This window comes from Neodiprion virginianus, chromosome 1 (assembly GCF_021901495.1).
Source record: "Neodiprion virginianus isolate iyNeoVirg1 chromosome 1, iyNeoVirg1.1, whole genome shotgun sequence".
NCBI classification, from domain to species: domain Eukaryota; kingdom Metazoa; phylum Arthropoda; class Insecta; order Hymenoptera; family Diprionidae; genus Neodiprion; species Neodiprion virginianus.
Window position 1 is genome coordinate 27,986,170 of NC_060877.1, and position 24,527 is coordinate 28,010,696.

The 24,527-nt window shown below is 37.7% G+C and overlaps 3 protein-coding genes across 8 annotated transcripts in view; all 3 read left to right on the forward strand.

Moving 5' to 3' along the window:
• The first annotated feature begins 244 nt into the window (after window positions 1-244).
• Window positions 245-10,437, forward strand: LOC124296751 (egalitarian protein homolog). Of its 3 annotated transcripts, none has more exons than XM_046747085.1 (6): window positions 245-529; window positions 898-2,603; window positions 5,832-5,912; window positions 6,621-6,865; window positions 7,033-7,418; window positions 7,671-10,437. In XM_046747085.1, the coding sequence occupies exons 2-6, from the start codon at window positions 1,191-1,193 to the stop codon at window positions 8,033-8,035; spliced, it is 2,490 nt and encodes an 829-aa protein (XP_046603041.1). In that variant the 5' UTR covers window positions 245-529; window positions 898-1,190; the 3' UTR covers window positions 8,036-10,437. The 3 variants fall into 3 exon arrangements, with proteins under 3 accessions (XP_046603041.1, XP_046603039.1, XP_046603040.1); XM_046747083.1 differs by having other exon boundaries at window positions 1,081-2,603; XM_046747084.1 differs by lacking the exon at window positions 245-529 and having other exon boundaries at window positions 587-2,603.
• A 55-nt stretch (window positions 10,438-10,492) lies between these two features.
• Window positions 10,493-19,000, forward strand: LOC124296760 (DNA polymerase interacting tetratricopeptide repeat-containing, protein of 47 kDa). Of its 2 annotated transcripts, none has more exons than XM_046747103.1 (7): window positions 10,493-10,635; window positions 10,999-11,283; window positions 11,604-11,775; window positions 11,998-12,190; window positions 12,283-12,563; window positions 12,913-13,077; window positions 17,140-17,404. In XM_046747103.1, the coding sequence occupies exons 2-7, from the start codon at window positions 11,007-11,009 to the stop codon at window positions 17,156-17,158; spliced, it is 1,107 nt and encodes a 368-aa protein (XP_046603059.1). In that variant the 5' UTR covers window positions 10,493-10,635; window positions 10,999-11,006; the 3' UTR covers window positions 17,159-17,404. The 2 variants fall into 2 exon arrangements, with proteins under 2 accessions (XP_046603059.1, XP_046603058.1); XM_046747102.1 differs by lacking the exon at window positions 17,140-17,404 and adding an exon at window positions 17,414-19,000 and having other exon boundaries at window positions 10,494-10,635.
• A 2,292-nt stretch (window positions 19,001-21,292) lies between these two features.
• LOC124298873 (proline-rich transmembrane protein 4) overlaps window positions 21,293-24,527 on the forward strand; it is an 88,911-nt gene continuing 85,676 nt past the window's right edge. For all 3 annotated transcript variants that reach the window (XM_046751438.1, XM_046751448.1, XM_046751458.1), the window contains exon 1: window positions 21,293-21,722. The gene's annotated coding sequence lies outside the window, so the exon portion shown is untranslated. The remainder of the gene's footprint in view (window positions 21,723-24,527) is intronic.

Genomic DNA, 24,527 nt, shown 5'->3' on the forward strand with positions numbered 1-24,527 from the left:
CAGTGCAATTTTTTCATATATGTGACCCATTCAGAAATAAATTCCATGCCAACGCAACGGAAATGAAACTTCAAATTCGTGAGATTGAACGATATCGACAATGAGGCGTGGAAAGAATACATTCAGTAGGATAATATCGTATAATATCCACTATTAGGCCTGACACCCACGACATTTCGGACGAGACGCACGCTTGACTTTTGTGGTATTCACTTGACATATGCTTCCCCCCCCCCAAGCCAATTCGTTCGCTCGCCACTTGCATCGCCAGGCAGACATTCTTGTGGCTCTTCGGGCCAATATGGCGATTGTGGAAGTTCATGCGAAAATGTCATAGTATTTTATAAGTTGTGTGTGTACCGTGTGGCCGCGGGCGAAGGCTGATATCGTGGTTAAATATATTTCAGGTGCTTGTGTTATAGTGGGATCGGTTTTTTTCTAAATTTTTCCCTCGACCAGCCTATTTTTTTCGGAATCAAAGATAATTGAGGCCAAGCTCGGTCTTCGTTGCAGCTGAGCTCTATCCGAGGTAACAAATTGTACCTGTTCGGGGGAAATTTTATCGTGACAGTTTTTAATGTCCGTGATGAATACGTATTTACGTGTTTTTATTAGTTTTTTTGACGAAATACTAACCCCCCAATTGATGTGCATATTAAATGTGTTAATATTCTAACCTCAAATTTTTTCCGGAATTTCGTGTAAATATTAAAATCTATGGCATTTTAAAATTGCTATCTGGATAGTTCTATTTCTTACGAATTGTATTTATTCAGTTGTAGAAACTCTATCTAGACAGCAAGGCTAAAATATTATCTGCCATGAAAACCTATTTGCTTTGTTATTATGGGAACGGTATTTATATACACCCATATAAACATTTTGTATGCCAAACAGGTTATTTTAGACTTGATGGAAACTCTGCTCTCAATCTTACATAGCAAAAGTTTTTTCTACTAAATATATATGGAAGCAATGAAATCAAAAGTTCAGAATACATTCAGGGATTAATTACAAAATAAGATGAAATACTTTCGCATCAATAATTAAGTAAAAATATTTTTTTATGCACAATTAAAGTGAACTCAAGCCACACCAGATCAAGATTGGATTTGTACCACAAAGCGCACCATATCAATCCCGTAGCAGCTGCAGTACACTCATTGTAATAAAAATAGCACGTAAAGAAAATGGATAGCTCTGAGTATGAGTTGGTCCGCAATATGACTTTGCTATTTTTTTTCGAACGACTGATGGACAAGGGAGGCCCGAGAACTCTGCATGACTTAAGCTGCCAGTTTGGAGCGAAGGGCTTTACTAAAGAGATGCGACAAATTGCTGGCGGCTCTCAGAGTGGACTGAAAAAATTCCTCGCCAAATACCCAGCCTTGTTTTCAATCGACGGTGACTATGTTTTTGTAAATACCTTCCAACCTGTCGTGGCTGAGGATAGTGGATCAAATCTTGGTGGGAAGAGGGACTACGCCCAGGAAGCAGTCGAATATTTTTCGATGAAACTGATGCAATATGGAATCGGCACCGAAGTACCAATCAAAAGTCTTCTAGGTCATAGATCGCAAGCTTCTTCCGAGGTCAGACACATTTCTGGACAGCATTACAAAGAGTTTCGAGACTTTCTCATGAAATATCCTGACGCCTTTGCCGTTACAGAAGATAACGTTGTTTTGAAACAGTATGAAGGTATGAAAGCTGAACCATTCCGCGAATTGGAACCAGAAACAATCGACCCTGAAATAACAGCTAGGCTGCTTGACTTTTTTGCGCAATGTATCGAAAACAAAGGACCAATATTGGTCGATCAGTTGTTTCATCTTGTTACCTCTAAATTTCCGCAAGAAACTTGGACTTCGATATTCAAAACACCGCAGGATTTGTCAACGTTTTTAAAAATGTTTTCCGATGCCTTCCATGTTCAAAGTAATCTTGTTACTCTGATAAGCCGGCCAAAGACATTCACAATTGATAACTGCCATGGAAAAATAAAGCGTTCCACCAGCCCAGGAATACCAAACTGCAATAACAGATCGCAGCCAAATTCACTACAAACATCTCAGCCTACTTCGCTGCAAGTGTCTCTACAAAGTTCACAGCCAAATTCAATCACTTCAAATAATTCAGTGTCTCAACCAAACTCTCTCCAAAACATATCACCTACTTCAACGGAAAGCAATAACAATTCACCACCGCTGAGTTTACAGCAGCAAACTTTAAAGCAAAGAATAAATACGTTGGTAATGAAAACACTAGCGGACAACACTGAAAAAGATCGTAATTTGCAAACTGTGCAAATGGGCGAAGCATGGAAGCTTAAAGTATTTCAACAAACGAGAGTCGTTGTTAATCCGAAAGAAAGCTTACAAATAATTGAGGACATCATGAATCCCAGAAGACTGCAACATGATGGTAAAGTCATTGTTTCGTTTGATTGCGAAGGCATTAATTTGGGAGTTAAAGGTCAGTTGACGCTTCTGCAAATTGGGACTATGACTGGACAAGCTTATGTTTTCGATTTGGTTACATGCCCAACTCTCGTTCAAAGTGGAGGCATTCAGAAGCTTCTCGAAAGCAATAGTGTCATTAAGGTGAGAATCATAAACAATTCTTTTGAAATATTTTTTTGCAGAAGTAGACATTATTCCGTACAACCAAATTACTTCCATTATCTCATTTTTAGCCCCATATTTTTCACCAGAAAAACATACATTTAGTAACTGTATCATATCTGCTTGTTCCAATATTTAATATTTACTTTGAGCTTGATACTCCACTGTGTTTTCTGGCACATATTATCAATAGCGTCAAGTTGGGTAGAAATTTATCATTTGGGTATGGACTTGCGTAAACTGAAACAAGGTTGAAATAACTTTGTTTCCACTTCCTGCTCTCTATTGGGGCTGTAATTGCATCTTTAACTAGTTATTCAACAACAATATTCATCGGACTACCTCATTCTGTACTGTTGTCGATTACAGATGTACACCACAATCTAAATTTAATTGCTTTATAAAATTGCCCACAAACCGTTTATCAAAATAAATAAAACCTGCGAATTAGCGAAAGTAATGGCGATACTTTTTTTGGAAATTTTGAAGCAATAAAAGTTAATCTGATTCAAATCCTCAACAATAGAAGAGCTTTAGCTTAGACTTGGAAGTATTTTTGTTTTGTACACATAGTGGTGATTCGTAATTGGGAGTGTCAAGTTAAACATTGAGGTAATTGGATAATGAATTTTCATCATATGGAAAGCAATTCTGTTTGTAAATTGACAAGAAGGCAGAATCTCATCAGATATGATATAGTATTGTATAAAAAATTTTATTACAGTCTTGTATTACTGTTGGTGCACTAAAATATATGAAACATCATAAAAGGAACTGTGTCCTTTTTGTATCTGCCATTGCAAAGATATTCTCAATGTTAGTGTTTTAATAAAGTAAACATTCTCGGTAATCAAAGGAGAAGAGTGATTATTTTTTAAAGAATACATCTTAAGGCTGCAAAAAGAATCTTTTATTAACTTGAAATAATAATGAAAATGGAATGTTTCTGCCAAACGTGGAAAAATCTTTGACTAGGAACCTCTGCTAGAAACTGAAACATGCAACGGAACGGGGTAATAACTTCAGGAAATCTCCCTAGGGAGTAGTCTGCACATTCTAGGACTCTGTGAGATATGAGACCGACCACAGACAACCTTTTATCTTTAAATATTTAATGGGTTCACGTAAAGTCTATGTTGCCCCTTGTGTATAAACTGCCAAATGTTGATAAACTACACAAGTTGGCAAAAGTTCAATCATTCTTGAAAATAGTAACTTTCAAACAGCAACGAAAATTTATAGCAAATTTTTACCATAATGCCAAATGCACAATTTATTCGTTTCTCCATGTGCTTGCATTATAATTTCACAGTTTCTTTTATTATGAGATGCTGACATACATTCTTGCCCTTTATTTTACCGGGTATTTATACATTCATAGATCAATATCAGGTCCTATACATTTCTGTGGCACCTTACACGAAAATCTTGCAATCAATAAATCTAATTTTAGTAACTATAAAGTGATGTGTTTATTTGCAAACTGTCCACAGTAATAGAGTTCGTCAACCAAAATGGTCACCTAGTCAATATGTGTTCAATCGAGTTGGTTAATTGTCTCCAAGTAGGCCATGCAACTAGTAGACTTGGCACTAGACCTGAATCCAAAATAAATTGCAGCATATATACCATATATACCTAATAACTGTCCTCGGAAATGTTAGAATGGGGGAGTTTAGAATACAAGAAAAAGAAAAATTATATATAAACTGGTAAAACCACGGTTGGTGCTACGTTTGCTTGATTGTAGGTCACTGACATTTGGTCTTGTTTGCATAACTATCATCATGACTTCCCACTGTCTGTGATCTTGAACTTTAAAATAAAACCTTGGTACCAGATTTATTGATTACAATATTACCTCAAAATACATCTAGCTAATTTTACTGCACCCTAATGTCATCATAGTTTCTCTTCAAGAGATAATTTATATTGGCAAACTACTCTCAGGCTAACTGTATACAATATGTGTGATTCAGTACAAATTGATGCTATGGCAGTTTCAATGCATGATAAAAAGGGAAATTTAATTGTTGTATCTTATCAGTGACACTTCAAAATATAACAAATTAATCCAGTTTTTACTCTCTGAAACATTCAACATTCGTTTATCATCATTTACAGCAATAAAAAACAAACCTTTTAGGGTTTAATTTCTGTCTGTGCTTATGATATATTTTACTGCACAGTAATTATCATTGCAAAAAAAAAGTTTAAATTACAGCACAATTTTCTTGACAAGAAATATCAATCTCTAGTTCTTCATCAATTCATAATCCCCAGAGAGATCCAAGGGAGCATATAAGCTCATTGACCAAAGGTTGTCTTGAAAATTTAATGTAGTGAGGGAAAAACTAATAGCAATCTCATAAATAAGATTCCAGCCAAGAAAGCTAACTGAAATAATAATCAGGCTAAAATGTTTCTGCAGTAGAGCGGGTTCATGTGCTATAAAGAATTCAGAGTTACGAGCAACTATGATTTTAGGTCAACATTAGGAAATTGCTCATCTTTCCTGTTGAGTATTATCTTTTCACTTCCCCAATACATTCATACATTTTTTTTTATACACACATCAATGTAAATATTTCAAGTCCGTTGACTAAGAGCTGATAACATAAGTTGATTCTGTAGAAATCAAAAAAGACAGAAGATTATCACTACTGAAATTTGCATTGTTGTAATATATTTCATTTCGTTATGCTTGACATATCTAAAATATAAATATATATGTACATCACCCATGATGCTGTACAATTATAAAATTATTTTTAATTGTGAGTAAAATTGAATTCAAAGTATTTCACGAAATGTACAAGATTTAGATTGCTTACTAAAAATTTGCATTTGTGTCAGCAATGTGACCAGCCTTCAACATCCCACGTACGGGAGGTGCTACCTCATTAATATATACAGATTCAAGGACAATCCAGAACAATCATCTTACGATATATATGTACGCATACACAGTCTTTGTCCAAGAAATTATAATTCTTCGTTCTGGAGACAATTCTTTTAATATTTGTTTAATTTGCAAAATTTTTAGTGTAAATAAAAAGAAGGAAGAATCAAGAATTAGAATTTGAAATCCAATAATCTGCATTCAAAGCTGTAAAACAATATTATGAGTGCATGGATAATAAAATAAAAAGACTGTGGCAGAGTAATCTATTCATATTAAGTTATTATTTAATTTTTATGTTTCAGGTTATCCACGATTGTCGAAACGATAGTGTGAATCTATTCAACCAATTTGGCATCACCTTGAATAACGTTTTTGATACACAGGTATATTATGCAATCGAAAAGTACCTAATTATGCTACAAATTACGATAGAGTTTTTTTTCACATAGTTCTGTTAATAGTATCCACATCCTCATGTTTCTCGTGATATCATTTGTAATAGAATTTATTTTCACCAAGTTGAAAGATATGAATCTACCACACGAAACCATTCAACCTAGCCACAATGGTATTCTCACGACTTTCTACTTAACCGTGCATACAGTAGCAATTGTGGAATCTCTATTTCACCTCTTTCTCTGTCCCTTAGAGTATTCAGGATGTCCAGCAACCTATAAAATCGAGATTCCTGCGGTAAAATTATTCGACTATTCTTGCGCCAAGTTATACACCGAATAAATTAAATCTAAAAACATGCTCAAAAAATTTCCTATCTTTTTCCTAATCTCATCTCACGTTCAATTATAACATGCACATTGTGCACGACATCGCTGGAAAAGCTCGATACAATAACAATCGTTATGTATAATCAGAAAAAATATTAATTAATATTCCGTTAATGGTGGTGAAAAAATATTGTGTTCCACATTCCGAGAAGAAAAACAGATTATTGTGGTGAATATAAAATAGTTTGGATATTCGAGAACATCCATTAGCTGGACAATACATTATTTTAACATCTCACAATTTACAGTTACTCGATAAATTCGATCTCAACCTGTTAATAAATATATGATTTAACTTGTTTTCAGGCTGCCCACGCAGTGCTACAGTATCAAGAAACGGGCAAGCCTGTGTACAAAGTAAAAAATGTTAATCTAAATGCGCTTTGCGAATTATACGGTGCTCCATGTAACCCGCTGAAGGATCAGCTGAAAAATGTGTATCGCCGAGACCAGAGGTATTGGTCTCGCAGGCCTCTTTCTCGGGATATGCTACTGTATGCTGGCTGTGATGTACTGAGTTTGGTTCCTCAAATATACTCTGCTATGTCGAGGTACGTGCGAATCAATTTGGTTAAAAATGACTATAATAATGTGCACACTTATTATCGATAGAGAGGAGCATGGTAAAAGTTATGTCCGTTATTTACCAGTATTCTAGATGTAATGCTTCTCTACTTTACAAATTGACAATAAAATTTTGATCATATTTTTGTTATAGACTTATAAAACCAGAAATGCACACACTATTTGCTGAACTGTGTGAGGAACAAGTGCAAATGCACATAAAGCCCGTTGAGGTTAAAGCACGTAAGAAGCAACGTAAAGTCGAGACCGAAGTAGCCGACTTACGAAAACGAATGGAGGAGACTACCGGCAAAAATATTGTTCTGAGCAACCGTGAAATCAGACTTTTGAGATACTTGGAATTAACAGAAGAGGAAAAGGAGAAATTGAAGGGTAGCTACAAGGTTGCAAGAAAGTTAGAAAAGCTCGAAAGCCTGGGGCAAGATAAAGGTGACAGCAGCGATTACGATGAAGATGAGAGGAATGGGGATGCTGAATACCCTAGCTTGGATAGTTATACGTCAGAAAACTCTCATTCTGGTAAGAAAAATTTTACCTGGCTGTTATTGCAAAGAAATTTAACCAATGCTGTTAATCATCTCAAACAATTCTTGGCAGCATCCAGTCTCATTTTTAATTATAAATAACAAAATATGATAGTGATGGTATAGTAAAAAAATTTTGCAACATCCATAACAATACCATATGTTGTCGCATTAAATTTTTTATAATTATGCGAATGAATAGCTTATACTGCTGGTGTACACGTATAGTATTTGTGTTCATTAACAGGTGGTGTAACGTCTCCACGTAATTCAGAACCACCAAGCCTTACTGAGTCCATGCATATGATGGACGAAGTTTTATCGGATGGACGTATGGACAGATTTGAAAAGATTGAACGTCTTGAAGCTATATTATCGACAATCACTGCCCCATCGGACACACCGGCACCACCTAGCAACATTCAAGTATCTCCATTTAAATGTATCTGCACTTGTCACGGTAGTAAGCAAATTGGGACTCAACAGAATAATATGAAAGTTGACCATGTTGGCTGCCAAACCTTGAGTACAGGTGATATTGTTATAACGAGGATATTTTTTACGGAAGCAGATAAGGAACGAGAAAGGTCGTTGAATTCTCCAAAAAAGTAAAACACAGCGAAAAAGCACATTCAATCGTTGAACACTTGTTGAGCTGATTGATGTTGGACTCCGTTTGAAACAGTAAAGTGATAGAGCCGTAATTATATACATACACGCCAAAGGAATAACTTTGATGGCATTTAAAGTGAAATGGAATTGACAATTGTATGTTATCAGCTGTCCGAAAGCATACAAGTAACGAAGATATTACTTCACTTCTAGTTATATTGTTTTTTTTTACTGAAAAAGTTATCTCGACTAACACCAATTAGAAATAACGACGAATTCAATCCAGTCGAATGATCATGAAACATTATCAAAAATCATGAAAGAAAACCGTATTTGCGCGATTTGTAGAGTGATAAATTTTATCTGTTTAATTATTCTCAAAAATTATTCCCTGGAAATAATAGAAATGCAAGAAAACATATCCATTATTTGGACAAGTTTGAGTCTTGCTCGGAAATTTAATATCTTTCATTATCACAATATGATAGAATTAGAATGAGGAGCCTGATTATCGAGTAAGAAATTTCGCCGCACAAATCATCTGTTTCAAACGTGATAACAGTGAAATGGTAAAGACACCATTAGACCTGCAAGTTCACTGAAACTTCGGCAAAATCATGTGCTAAGATTACTTTAGATAAAATTGGAAATGCATCGTAGAAGAGCCATAAGATTAATACCATGAATTCAAGTACTTTTACCAATGTTTTCAGTATGCAATAGATAAGCAATGTTCACTAACGTGAAAGTTATTCGATATGCCATATCAAAAACTCGCATTTAAGGAAGACAAATTGAAATTGCTAATTAGAACCAAATAACTGTAGGCCTACTTTAGAACATTCGTGATGCTATAATTTTTATAGAATTTATTTTCAAAAGAAACAATAATTCCAACCAATGTTATTACGTTCGCATAATATAACATAGCTAATATCCTTTACTGGACGGTAAACTACAATTACTTTTGAGAGGATAAAGGATTTCTAAGTTTCTAACTTATGTGATTAACAATCAGTTATCGATATTTATAACGATCCGCTCGCGCATGTGTATTTAAATGCGTATACCTACAAATACATATGTGCGCGTGTATACGGACCGTCTGAATCTTTATATAACATACACATCTATTACATATACATATAAATGAAGTTTATTTTTTGTGTTTCGTCAGTGTTGTATACACATATTTTCTTGTTGCTTTATTAAGCTTCAAATCATGTAGGAATTATAATATTGAACTAGTTGAAATTTTATTTATTATTGAATACTGCACTGGTGTCAAGATTTTTGCAATAAAAGCGTAAGTGCAGAATGTTTAACGACGATATAATCGTCCGAAACTTAATATACGTATACAGAATATTAAACATACCGAAGTTTTCAGAGAATCATGAGAAAATAAACAAAAATTTAATTTGTGAATTAACATTGTTTGAACAGCCATTGTTTACTGCTTTAGTAGAATCAATTTTGTGGCCATTTTAATAATTATACCGAGAAAGCTGAAAGGCTTATATTAGCTTTAGTAGCGAGCTGGATATCTTATGCAGTTTGAAAATGTCATTCAAAGTGATCAATTATACAATTTTTAAACGACCATTGCTAGGCTGTAGTTTCCAGACACATGTACATGGTTCTGAGAGTAGTTCCACGATTATTATTATTTTTGTACAAAATCTAATATGATAATTTTGAACATGCATAAGAACCCGTACTAACTCAACCAATTATTGTATTTATGATAAAACAGTTATCATTAGATAGTTTTCGCTGAGAGCGGAAAAATTATTTAAAAATATATTCCACAAATTTGCAATATTGTACAAATTTTGTGTGAATATACAAAAAAATTAAATAAACTTACAAAAAATACGACAAAAGATAACAAAAAAAAGTAAAAAAAAAAAAAAACCTTATTCGGGAATTATGATGGGTAGAGGAGCAATGTCCTGTATTTAGCTATTTAATACAAGGTTGGATTGCAAGGAAGATTTTTATATTGCTTATTAAGAATAACTATTAGACTATAGGAAAATACTAAGTGCAGCGTAGAACATCGTTTCAAGGTGGACTTCCAACGAATCGAAATGTAAATAATAATCAATAATATTTTCTATTTAACAATTACAAAAATAACATTATGTTATGTTTTTTCAGTTTGAATCTGAACATAGTGAAGTGACATTGTGATACACGAACACAAATGTATACATAATGTTGTTAAACAGTGTACTCCAACATGAATATACGTATAATATGTGTGCATTATTTATTTCAAACTGTTAATGCCCAGTTATGTGTATATTCATGGTCAGTTGCAGACGCGAGTGTGTATATAAACATGTAATACATTAAATTTGTCTCCTAATACGAAATAAAATGTATTTTTAACGGTAGGATTTTTATTCCTCAATGTATTGCTTCTTTCTTCAGACTCAATGTCATGCGAATTCAACATGTTGTACTTACGACTAGCAGCCATGTGTTTGCCATGCTTGCGTGACGTGTGTGAAGCGTGTGAGATTGAGAGTCAGTGAAAAATATACGCACGACATCTGGGTGCTTTTTTCTATGAACAATAAGAGAAGTCATAGGTGAGCATACAAATTTTCGTCACTATAATATTATTTTTTGAATAAATACTTACTTAAAATCAGTTTTGAACCATTGCTCGATTCTTTGATTAGGTAAGTTAGGTTATGGTGCAAACGGTACATGTCTTTTTAGTTTCAATTTCTATGAATCTTTTTGCAGGACATCCGTAAGAATCAATATATTTGTACTTTTACTTAATTTACGATTGTTATAATCACTATTACGTTACATTTTTTAAATCAAAATCAGTATATCACTTTAATATATCTTCAACATGACTGAACATAACCTGTAACAATAGTAATACCTTTGTATTGCAAGAATCTGATGATATTTTTTCATACTCATCAACTTACATTTAGGATTAACAATGAATGCTGAAAATATAAATAATAACAAGAAAAAATCTTGGACCGAAAATGAGCGCTTAGAACTTGCCGCTAAATTGGACGCTGAGTTGGATGACTATATTAATAATTTGGAGCAAAAACAATATACCGAAGGATGGCCAGAAGATCGTTGGGAAGCCGAAATGGACAAGCATCCTTTCTTCATGAAAAAAGCTCCCCAAGTTGGAGACGAATTATCACCGCTAATGGAAGGCTTGCAGCAGTTGAAATACGATGAGAACGAAAATACTCCCGAAGGTTGGTGAGCAAACAATAGATAAAGCTGAAACTAGCAAGTAATAGTTAGCAGGTAATACAGGCGGAAAGGTTTCAGGGGATGACCAAATGATGAAACACGGCAGAATTATTCAGGGAACTCTTTCGAATATATTCCTTAATATTTTATCGTTTGCTCACTCCCTGAAAGCCCTCCACAGGTATTACCTGCTAGTTTCAGGATCATAAACTATAATGCATATCATTTTGGTAAACAGTGTACGGAAAGTAGAAACTCGTCATAGTAAGCCCAAGGTGTTGAAGAAGGCATTTTTTTATAATTCTGTGGTTTTGTATTTCAGAATTAGCAAATAACTACAAAGAAGATGGTAATTTCAATTTCAAATACAAGAACTACCGTCTAGCTATAATGGGGTACACAGAAGGCATCAGAACTAAATGTAAAGATGGTGATTTAATGGCTCAGCTTTATAATAATCGAGCTGCTGCACATTACATGCTTCAGAATTACCGGTAAATATATCTCTTATATCATGCTCATTGTTCAGTTCATATTTCCAAATACTGTGGAGATCAAAGTGATTAATTTTTTGACGAAATTATTCAAGCTTTAAAAGTAAGCCATGTTTGGAATGAATCCAAGTGGTCCAGGCACTAGTTACTTTAATAGAAACCATATCTTTCATCCTAGTCCACTTTTCATTTAACAAATATCTGCATTTATGAAAATTTCAGATCAAGTTTAAACGATTGCAAACATGCTTTGAAACTTAAGCCAGACTATCCAAAAGCATTAAACAGAGCTGCAAACTGCTGTTCGCAGATCAAGGACTATGATCAATGTATTACTTACTGTGATCAATTTCTCGAAAAATCTCCGTCGGAAAAGGTGATATTAAATCTTAGAAATGAAGCAGTAGCTAACAAGGTAAGATGCGGTTTACAACAATATTCTGTACTGAGCTCATCAGCTATAACTTTGAATACTCACACTGTTGAAAAACTATTGAAAATTTACAGAAAAAATTGGAGAGGGATAAACGTCGAACTGATGCTTTGGCTAAGAAAATTGACCGAGAAGAGGAGACTTTACTCGAAATAATTCAGAGCAGAGGTGTGAATATCGAATTGGGCTCAGGGAAGAGACACCTGCAACTATCTGATTTTGAACCGTGCATACCACAAATAGCCCAGAACAGAGTGCATTTGATGGAAGACGGCCGTCTGGTTTGGCCCGTTATAATTTTATATCCAGAAACTCAACAAACAGATTTCATTCAAGAATTTCACGAAGATACCAGGTACTTTTAATATTATTACTATCATTATCATTGATAAGATCAATTATCTTATACTGCACAAACAACCGAAAAAATGCCATGCGTATTAAACCACTTTCTTGGACCTGATGAAATCTAACTATTTATACTAGGATGAAAATTACTGAAGGTAGTTCAAATTAGTTTGATGTTGTACATTTTAACGCTGCCTTTAATCACATTTGCACGCAGTATGATCTACTTGAGCATTTAGAAAAATCTGGTGCAGTAATTGATAAAAATTTTACACGCCGTTGTTTGGCTGGGAACCGCATATTTGCTGTTACTGTATTTTCACTTCATACTCAAATATTGGTGGTTTATGTTCCAGGTTGATAACCCAGTTGAAAGAACTGTTTGAAGAACCTCCGGGATGGGACACAGGAAGGCGGTATTATCCAGAAAATTTAAATGTGTATTTTGAGGGTAAAGGGAAACGCACTGTTCACAAAATTGACGTTGAAGCAACACTTGGAAAAATTCTGGCTGACCAGAGGTGAGAGTTTTGAGATTTAATTGATTATTGTATTACGTTTGCAAAAAGTTTCGTTAAAGTTAGAAACCAAGGACGAACATCGCTATGATTTTTAACTCCATTTTACAGTAAAGGCGTGAAATCGTGATAAATAGTAACTTGATACTTACGTAACTATAATCCGAAACCCGCCTTTATTGCATTCTCTTTTATGTGATATTCTGCATCGATGAAATTAGACAAGTTATTGCAGTAATTTACTCTATCAGGACAAAGGATTCTTCGAAATATAAATAGAGACATATCCAATATCGGGCGTGTTATTGGCAATATTTGCTGCAGTTGAATGGAATTTTATCGTTCGAATCATACCCGGTACATATTTCGCAATTTAGACAATAATAGGAGGCATTGTGTTTTACTGCACCTACTAGCGGGTGGCTCTCTCGAATCTCTTTTTCTTTCCGGGAATTTGAAAGTGCGCTTAATACTACGGCTGTGGACCGGTTTTACAGAAACCTATCCTACAGAGTAAAAGTTGTACACAGAATATTCTAAATGATTTTTTTCTGTAAAAGTTTTATTCTACAGAGTACGATCTCACAGAAAACCTTTAATCTAAAATGATGAACATAATCTCTTCTGCTGAAATTTTATTTCACAGAGTGCGATCCTACGAAATAAAAATCCTACAGATTTCGTTTCTGTCCGTAAATTTGGGGAAAAGTCAGGGCATTTTTTTATTATTCCAGGAATTTTATAGCGGTTTAAGATAAAAAAAAATGCAACTTCCATAATTCCCATGAAAAGGAATTATTACAATTTTTTTCTACGTGCTCAGTTGCACGAACATTAAATGAATCATAAACGTGTTTATGAAGGTATATTTACTCGGAGCTGTATTTATTGGATACTTGAATCGACACTATTCGTTTGAATTTTAAACAAGGAAAATTTGCAATTTAGTCAGATAAAGTCATAGAACAGTCAGGTAATTTTCACGACTATTTTTAGTGGTCACAGTGGTTTCTACACAAAAATCATCTAACGATAAACAAGTTCGGAATTACTCGTCCGAAAACTGCATTTAAGTGATTCACGGCATATTGAAGATTGGAATAAATTAGGCCGTATCCGAAACTGCACCACACAAACCCCTGATAAGAATGCAGAAGATTACTTCACTCTGAGACCTAGAATAAGTTAAGCTTCACTTTCTGTAGTAGCGAACTCTGTAGGATTTTCATTTTGTAGGATGGCACTCTGTAGGATAAAACTTCAGTAGAAGTTTTACTGTATTTTCTGTAGGACTTTTACTCTGTTATATTTAAATAGCTTTTTGTAAGATCAGAGGCCTCTCTATACCACGCCGGAAGAACAGTGAATATGCTCCTTTTTTATTCCAAAAAGTCTTGATATATATGTATGTTTTTAAAGCAAAAAGTAAAAAACATTCATTGGAATGCAGGTTTATCTGTGCAGCTTTTACACCCTGTTTGTAATTATTATCGGAATGGGATATGAAAGTAGCGAGCGGTGTGAAGAGATACTCGATGGTATTGAAAACGTTGGTGCTGGTCAGTAACGGTTATTATACGGTCGTCCGTAAGCTCTCTTTAAACCAAGTTCAAACTGCATCAGTGGCGCAGGTTATCGCTAAGCGAAAACAATCATGTACGAGAGCATAGTTGATACCAGTTCCCGTACCAGCAAAGCGCTCGTAGCGTGCGAGCGCATTTGAAATATTAATGAAAATGTAGTTTTGCGGAAGCGTGTATACACCCGGTTTCATTATTCGAACCGTACATGATGTTTCCCTTGGACTGAGAGTAAACCGTTTACTTTTTCATACCGTAATAGTTAATCAATACCTTCCTACAACTTGGCGCCCATGGAAACCTTGTTTATCACCGAGCTGTTAAATGTTCTTTCAATTCAATCCCACGGTGCTCGTATATTACACTGCATTTAGGGGTATGTTCGTATGCCGCACCTTCGTCGAATCAAACTTCTCCATTTTCCGTTCGTCGGATAAAAAAATCGACCGACTTGAATCGAACTTCGAAAATTCGACACGCTTTTAATTTATCCAGTTCTAGGTATGCGTATGCACTCCTCTAACGATCCGTAGATATAAGGTATGTAGGTACATCACATGTTATTGTTCGGAGCAGACAAGCCGATTATAGTCGTACATGCAACTTGTCAGTACACTGGTGAGATTCAGAAAATTATCATATGTATTATATGTATTTCGATGCAGAAGACTGCGATTTATGCTCTATAACTGGACGGCAAGCCTGCAGTATAAGGTATATTATTTGCAAGGCCTTTGTACGACCTCGTCTGAGTCTAATGAGCTTTTAATGGTCACGTACCGAACCGAACCCGATGTGTGGGAGGGTGCGCTTTTTCGGTTAATTATTAATTATTATTCAAATTAATAGTCTACCCGTAGTTTCAAAGTGATTAGCACGTCTCGGATCGTGATATAAGCGAGAGACACGTACGCTTGATTTGTTTGTTGTACCATGAACTCTACAGTTTTCGATTTTCGTTATATCTGTTTTATTCAACTTTGATTGTGAATTAAAACTTTTGCGCTACGGGATTGTTTTATCAATTATTGAAAATAGTAACTCCTTGATGTTTTGCGGAAAAAAATCAATTTGGGTTAGCCGACGCATTCAAACAAAATTTTAAAAGGGATACTCACGGGTCATGAGCCGCATGATTTACGCGCGGATACTGATATCGGATATAGCTTTCTCTACCTCTGCCTAATATCTGAACAAAAGCTGATTTATTGGACCGGCCGTTAATAATAACATTTCAAATTACACAGTCACGACTCAACGGTAGTTACAATTTCCCAAACAGTTTATCACGGCATTTCACGGTATAAAATTTCAGACTTGGAGAATGTCAATGATGATTTGTTAATCCCGTTTGAAAAATTGATGGTTATATAATTTTTTTGATCTTGTCTTGGATAGCCGTTTACCGGCCAATTTCGACAGGAATGCAACTAACAAAGTAGGGTTTAGTTGTTTTTAAACAAAGGATTCCGTGCATGCTTCGCCGTTTGAATGGACCAAAATCCGAGCCGAAATCTCAACTCGGCTTTGCTGTTGCGAAGAATACACATTAATTCTCGCATCTCCGAAGCAATTCAAGTTGAGTAACTCACTGCAGGCGTTGTATTTGTTAACGAAAACTTGACTCCGCAGAGCTTCTGGGATTAACATGGAGTATACTAATCCCGAAATCCTTTCAACGCCCCCGGAAGTAGTTGTTTGTCGAGTGTTTGTCCTACAAATTATTTAGTTTCAGTCCCAACGTTTAATTACATTTACGCTAGATTACAATCCCGTCCAGTGGACAGAAACGGTGCATTAGTAATTAATGCGGAGCGAACGAAGTGCGACCGAAAGCGTGAATTTCTTTTATCTCCAACAGTCCGTGTTAAAATTGCGTTTATTTGCGGTAGGTACATGGACATCGTACACGCAAAACGTTTAGCACTCTCACGAGAGCCATTACTCACAGGCTATTGTGTATCCACGTTACGAAACGAAAAAGCAACCCAAACAAATTATTCAAAAAAGCAAATGAAATTTCTTTTTTTTTTTCTAATTTATTTCATTTTTTACTCTGAGTAAAGAGGTACAAATGGGGTTGAAAAAAGATATTTCATTATTATAAATCACCACATTTTTCAACGGAACGGCTTTATGTACGTTGTATAATATCGATCTATTTCAAGCGGGACAAAAATAGTCCCTTTTCATTCTGTCGCGAGCGTAAAATTCATATCACAGCTTCGTGAGATAACTTAATTAATTTACCGCCGTATTAATTCTACTTAGTTATACTTATAATGCTGAGAAAATATAATATCCGTCTATCAAGTGTACACGTACAATAGGTATTATACGTAAACCGAATGCCTAAGGGCATATTTTTCGATGTCCAAGAAAATCATGCGATGCCTGTTAAAAATTTGATTAGAATGAAATTACGTATACGCGGGTCGGATTATTAAGGATAATAAATAGCCTACCTGACCGTCGGACGATTTAGGGGGCAGTGCGTGAGATAAAATTCAGGCGGGATGGATGGATGGATGGATGGAAGGTAGAGAATGAAGGTATACGTATAAAGAAGACGTTACAAGCTGCGAGAGGAAGAGAGACGGATGCATTAAAATCGAGAATTCTTCTTTTTGACGAGTGAGTTCTTTGTGAGCACGTATAACATCGAAATTGCGCAAGTTGGAAAGAGAAGGTATTCCGCCGGTGTATACGTATTTCGGGGTGAGGTGAAGCGAGACAAAACGACTAAGAAATTGTTCCAGGTTCGAGGTGAGAGGAGGAACTCCGGCTTTTCTGGTGTTGGTCGCATCGAGCGAAGCGGAGAAGCGATTTTTAGCCAATTATTGACTTTGAACTGACTCCAATCGCGTTACGGAAACGCTACTCGACTCCACGGTGCTTTGAGCCGACCGTTCAAGACACTAACTCTCGCGTTACCTTTCTCCTCTACGTTGTTTTTTTCTTTTTTTCTCTACCACCACGTCACGCTTGATCATCCATAATTTTCAAATGTTTATTCCCACTGAAGTTGTACACTACCTGTAACTTCGAGGTGAATAAATTTTCGTCTCTTGTTCGTGAATTCTCAGATCCTAGGAAGATGGAATAACCGTTTGGATTCATTTCATATTCATGAATCGTTTCCTACCGTTTTTACCCCCCTCACACTTCCTGTCATTTCTCAGTTATCGTGCAAATGGGATTGCAAGACTCGGAGGTTCTTATCTTTTCTTTTACTCCCTCTATCCGTCGGTTCTTTGATCAAATACAGGATCTTTTATTTGATTTTCACTTTTTTCGCACACTCTCCAATTGATATTCAAATTCTTTTACCCTCATGATTCCGAAAGAACCGCGCTCCGCGATTCGCCTGCCTATGCAGATACGACCTCACGCAGATAACGTAAAGCGGGTTTCAAGGAACATTCGTCCAGGTGTCAGACGAGAAATCAATAACGACTACAACGTGATTAGGCGAGTCAGTTTCCTCGATCTCGAGCTTCTTTGTGATTCTACCAGCTTTCGCCATATTTTGGGTAATTTCGGTAACGGTCAGTTGAGAGGAGTGGAGAAAAACATGGTGAAGACATTGATTTCAATTAGTATTGCATTTATGAGTCACGAGATTGCGGAGCGTCGTTTTCTTAAGGTAATTCTATCGTTTATCAGCTGAATAATTATATCACAACGTGCATGTATTGTTGTTAAAAAATATAATACAGAATCAATTCGCGAGATTTTAATGTAACCGTTTCTTCTTTTAAGATAAACCGCAACATGAAGTGGGTATGATTTGTAAAGTTGCCCGCGCGATATAAAAACCTAATTGATGTCGAGTTCACGGTGAAATATGTATTTGTCAGGTGTTAACGTAGCAGTACGAACTGGCATATTGTTATTGAAGTAGAATACGAGCGGGAGGCGGGTGTTCCCGGGGATTACTTATAACTGTTGGAGCCGTCGTGTTCCCGTGGCGAGTAGGTAGGTATGTTGTACATACGTACGTATCGTGGTGCGTGCACGTGATATATTTCCCTCCGCGTCACGTCGCGTCGGGTTCAACGGGAGAACATGATTTGTGGGGGGGTTAAATAAGAAAAAATGTTGCTCAAATATATTGACGTAGGCGTAACTCTGGTTTACTGTACAGCTATAAATCTGAATGTTTTCGCAAATGGCCATAAGTAGCTTGTGCGCCGCGTGCCAAAGTCATAATGTCACGGTTGTCCTCCGCGCAGCCGATGCCTCCTCGACTCGGGGAAAATGTCTTTATTATTTAATTGCCGTTGTAAAGATATTCTCAACCTGTTGTAAATAAAGCAATAAATACTTCAATAACTACGTTTCTACCCCAGGCTAATTTACTCCCCATTAGAAGTCCCTGAGCGTCCTCAAACACGCCCCGGAGCATCCTTCCACTCCCCAAGGTCCTTACCGCATTATCCTTGGAAAATTTTAACCAAATTGACGAAAGCTGCCAACTTTACGTTGGACCCCCAACTGTGGTCCTCGGGATCACGTCCAACGCCCATAGAAAATCCAATTGACTCGTTGACCCATGACAAATTTTGGCCAACGATTTTGAGCCACTTATGTATATCATTGTCGAACCACCAACCGTTCGAAATTGCGACAGGAAAGCAGTCGCTTCTTTCTTAGAACCCGAAATGACGGATATAACCAGTCATGTAGATTCATCTGATTTGGAAGGAAATTCAGTTCGGTAAGTACAACATTGTCAAACTTATTTTCAAATGTTCAATTGAAGTATTTTTGTCCGGTAAGAAAGTCCTAGAAGATTCAAGTGTGCATATGCTTTAGCTGTGATCTAGAAATATTTAGTAGTAATTCCTGAGTCTTGAATTGTTTTTAAGCGAAATTTAACGACCGTATGTCTGTAAAATTTTGCGAACGACAATATTTTTTCGTGATAACTCAGTCTTGTTCGAATTTGCGAAGGGTTCGCATCCGTCGCTAGTTTCGGCTTTTGGTTTGGGAATTATATTGTCGGTGATTCGACCCCATCGAGCGGGCCGTCACGCTCCGCGAACCGCGCGTAAATTCTTCGCCATTGTTCAGACGTGACGACGATCCCTCTGCATTCGATGCCGCAAAGACGATATTTCAATGCCCATTTGAAGAATTTCAAGATAAGAGTAGGCGCAAGGCGTATATACGTATAGCGTGCTTACTAGTGAACTAGCGCGTTAGATTTTCAACGATGCAATCCTGGCATAGCGTCGAGTTATACGTGCCTGTGTTTATTACCCAGTACATCTCGAACGTAAAACTTGTAAAGCAGCTAGATACACAGCGCTTTGCGTTGCCGTTGCAGTAAGAATACGAATGCTGTAAACTATCGAAGCGCAAGTTTACGCGGGGATGGTCCATATATCGTCGAAATATTGATGATCGATATTTCAAGCTATTGATATAATTTTTGGTGAATGTCGATTTATTGGAACGCGTTGAAACAATTATTGTCGTTTGTGTTGGGCTAATTTAAATATTTAACGTTGTTCTGTAATTGGTAAAAAGAAGAAGAAAAATTCGTATAACAGAAACTGAAATGTTTATTCATGTAAGATTATTAATACAGTATTCTCGTAGGTAGGCCCTAAGCCAGCAAATACCCATTTGATGTGACCTTTGACTCTTCTACCAAAGAATGCTGAAGGTTATTGTTGGACTGAAGAAGTGAGGCTCATTAAAAAAACTCTCTGTTATTGTTCAAGCTCCGGTAGAAGTTTACATCTCTGGGGTAAAAAAAGACACGGAAAATGAGGGATGACCTTAAAATACGTCATACCCAACAGAAGTGTGACGAAGGTATATTCAGTTCGGGAAATTTTCGGAGTATAATTGCCCGTAAGATGGGGTTACATTATTGTAAAGTATCGAAGCACAAACTTCAGATCAGCAATGATCATAAATTGGTGTAGGTATAATCACGTTGCAATAACAAATCATTGGCTCCTGGTGTGTAACATATCTACAAAGACAGAATTACTCCACCATTAATAAAAGTAAGTATTCACAATGCCCCAAGTACTTTATTAGATCGCGTTGAATAATCTAACGTCGTTTTCATAGCGTTAATTCAAATTTCAAACGTTGGTGCGCCAGCCGGTTGAAACTCAACGATATGAAAAGAACTCGTGTTGTACGGTGGTACGATTGTGAGTGCGGTAAATAAGCCGCATATACCGATAAAATAAAAGTATTTCATCGTGGACCGTAAAGGTAAATCAGTAAAGCCGGGTCATTTTCATACGATCCTCGACCTCTTATCGAAACAATGCCGTTATTGTTTGACCGAGGTGCCGAGGCTCGTTAAAAAAGCTCTTTCTACCTGCCCCTCGTTGTTTAGCGGGTGAAAATAAATGAACATCACCGGCGTAAATAAAGCCCCGACCAATGAGAGGCGAGATCACCGACCGCTCCAACAGAAAGGCAGAGAGGACAGAGATTCTGCGTGCGCTCGGAGCGCGCCGCTTGGTTGGCTCGACAACCTTTCGGCCGTCTTCGGCTCCGCGGCCCTTTGTGTTCGGGGCGAAACAATATGGCGTCCGGCGAACTGGCTTTTGATTGGTTGTTTCGTTGACAGAGGTATCCGGCGATTGCCCTCTTCAGTCGGGTACGCATCTTCACAGCGGGCGTATCGGCAGCAGGAGCGGCAGCGGCAGGCGTCTAGACGGAGTAACAGCTCGTGGGAAAAACAAAACACGCTTCGCGAACAGTAATGGCCGCCGTGGGGTGAAATCAGAGGCGACGGAGATAGAGTTACACCGCGTTTCAAGCCCCGCGTTGAAGGGGATCGTTTTTATCGGCGTCTACGAATGACATTGCGATTCATAGGGATGTGATCGAGAGGAGTGAGTTTGCCGGATTGTTGTGTGTCAGTGCCGGGGGAATCCCTGTCTCGTGTGCGGAAGTCTCGCTGGCTAGCGACAGCTATGCTTTCTTTGTCTCTACCCTGAGTTTATAAAGACTATTTTCTGTGGATTTATGTGACAAAACTCTCGGCCCAGTTCCTCCGCGTCTTCTCTTTGGATTACTAACGATCAAGCGGTAAGTTTTATCACATAATTCTCTTCACTTTCAGCCGTGACGAATCGAACGCACGGTGCACGCAGGCACGCACCGTGGTTGTGCGGCGAGGAGGACGAGGAGGTGGTGATGGTGGTGGTTGTATCGCTTCTGCCTTCCCTTCTTCCTTCCTGCTCCTTCGTCCTCTTTTTGCCATTTATTCGAACGCCAGTTTTCCCCGTTGGCACGATGCCGTGTCCGCGAAATCAAGATCGTTGCATCTGATTTACGGCGGGGCGGGGGGGGGGGGGGGGGGGGGTGCGTGCGTGCCCGCCCGTGTGTGGGTGGAAAACGTGACCGAGTCTTACATTCCGGAGTGAGAAATGAGGAAAGAAAAAAGCCGGTGAGGCTTACGTGTAACTTACCCCTGACGAATACAGGGGAGATGACGTGGTATCGCGCTATTAGCTTGAAGGGTTGTTGCATCTTGCAGGAATATCGATCCCGGAATCATAACGCGTGCCAACTTCTTTTCATCGAGGGCATTAACACACGATCCGTGTCGCTGAATCGTTTTGTCGCCGATGTTGTTACTTGCTCACTTACTTTACTGCGCTCCTGGGAGTTGATTTTCATATTGTGAACGAATGAGAATACAAGTCAGTTTTGTAACCCGTCGTTGTCACAGGGAGGATAGTGGGGCCTGTTTAGGTAGTAGGCATCTTTTGAAATATATAGGTCCCTTGTCTACTAAATTTATTCCGGCACACACGGCTCGGCTGACATTATTCACTGTGCGACTCGGGTCTTAAGGACTCGGTTGGGCAATTATTCATTCCCCGGTCACAAAGTCACTTTACCCCGAAGATTAACTGGTCCGTGTGCCGTGCGTATAGGTAGGTGCGTGCGATGATGCGTTATTGACGAAACTGGCTGAGCGCGCGACGCTCCGCCAAAACACACGGTTTGAACTTCAATCGACTTGGCGAGTATCGCGAGTTCACTCTTCCGTCTAAATAACCATCCGCGCGAAATCCGCCCGGCGAATAAACAAGTCTGCGAGTCGCATCGCGAAGATCCTGCCCGAGGGGTAATTGCAACGATAACAACAAATGCCCCGAGGAGAATGAAAATACGCGCACGTGTCTATCTCACGTACGTATCTGCCGGTTGTTGTGTCGTTCGGCGAAAAGGATCTTTGTTTCTCCTTTACACGGATACTGTTACATTGTTGGAACTGATACATCAATCTTTGCCGTGATGCGTCAAGTTCAGGATCACGATCGGATACCGTAATGCGATACGTGTGTTACGCTTAGATAATATGTGTTCTTTGGTGTCTGATTTCGGAAAATCTTAAGATACAGAGAGGGAGAGAGAGAGATTCACACAACGTGGCCCGGCGCTCGGCTGCTGCTCGTTTCCGTCGTACATACTTTGATAATATAATATTTGTCGTCGAGGGAAAGTCAAACATTTATGTGTACGGTATATCAACTCTGAGAGCATGCAGATATTACGCGCGATGAACGAAGCGGTAAAAATATTTGTCCCGCTATTGGATAACCGAGAGAACTGGGAGGTTTGATGAAAAATCTCGTGATTTTTCCACCCGATATACTTACGTAGCCTCGAAATCAATTTTCTTATTCCTCGAGTTATTTTCTACGACCGCCGCATCGCGGGGTTTAGTTGATTCCCGATATCTCTCTCGATTGAGAACCAATTTACCAAACTTTCATATCATCACAATTTCGTCGAGATGGCTTGTCAAAAGTTCCCCCATCCGCGAGTTCTTTTATACAGGATCTCGTTTTTTTGCCTTGCTGTCTTTTCACCCAGCCAGTCATATATATAAACGAATCGATTGACAATTATATTACTCCAAAGACCGATATAACTTTCTGCCTATGTGTTATTTTCACTTTTTATACCACACCGAGTCAGCCGGTGACGCTCAATAATATTATCGATGATTTTTCAACCATGCGACAAATCCACCCGCTCTGTAACCAGATATCCGTCCATATCCATTCTGCGAGAGGGGACGAAAACATTAATTCAACCGGGCTTACAGCGGAATTTGAAATCGGAACTACGAAAATACCGGATAACGTTCGTACCATATACGAGGCTGAGGTTAGTAACGTTATCGTGACGAAAAATTACTATTTTTCAAGTTTATAGTGACTTTGAAGTTTATGTTTTCATCATATTGGAGTTAGTAATTTTGCCGTAACGATTCATGTTGAGGAAAAACCGTGATTTTGCGATCTTGGAATTGTCTGAAATTCAGTAAATCGCGTTGAAACAAACCATACTCATATTTCAAAAACTTAGTTCCTTCAAAGTCATTGTAAAATAAGAATAATACGCCAATGTTTCGTTACGATAACGTTACTAACTTCAATCTCGTGTTCACGTAGAGGCTGCAACGCACGAAGGAAAAAACGTTACTCCGCATCTTTAGTAACGTCCGGAAATTTAGTAAACCATGATAAACAAAGCATACTCTTATTTCAAAAAGCCAATTTCTTCAGACATCAAAAAATTGCGCAATAATGATTGTTTCTATGATATTTCGCTGCGTTAACGATCCCGACTTAAGCTTCGTAAAGCGTAAAGTACGTCCATCTGTCTAGGCGGTGGACGAATATCGGAGAACCGCTTGACCCGCATATTCCTGTTATACTTCCTCAAGACTGTAGGCGGCCCTTTTCGTCAGCCAGGTTGGAAATAAAAATTGACCGCCACGCACATGCATCTTTATCGTATTCGCCCGAACACTGCAGATCGGGAGATGAAGTTGCCTTCACGTGTGAAATTAACCAACCACTCCGTTTCTGT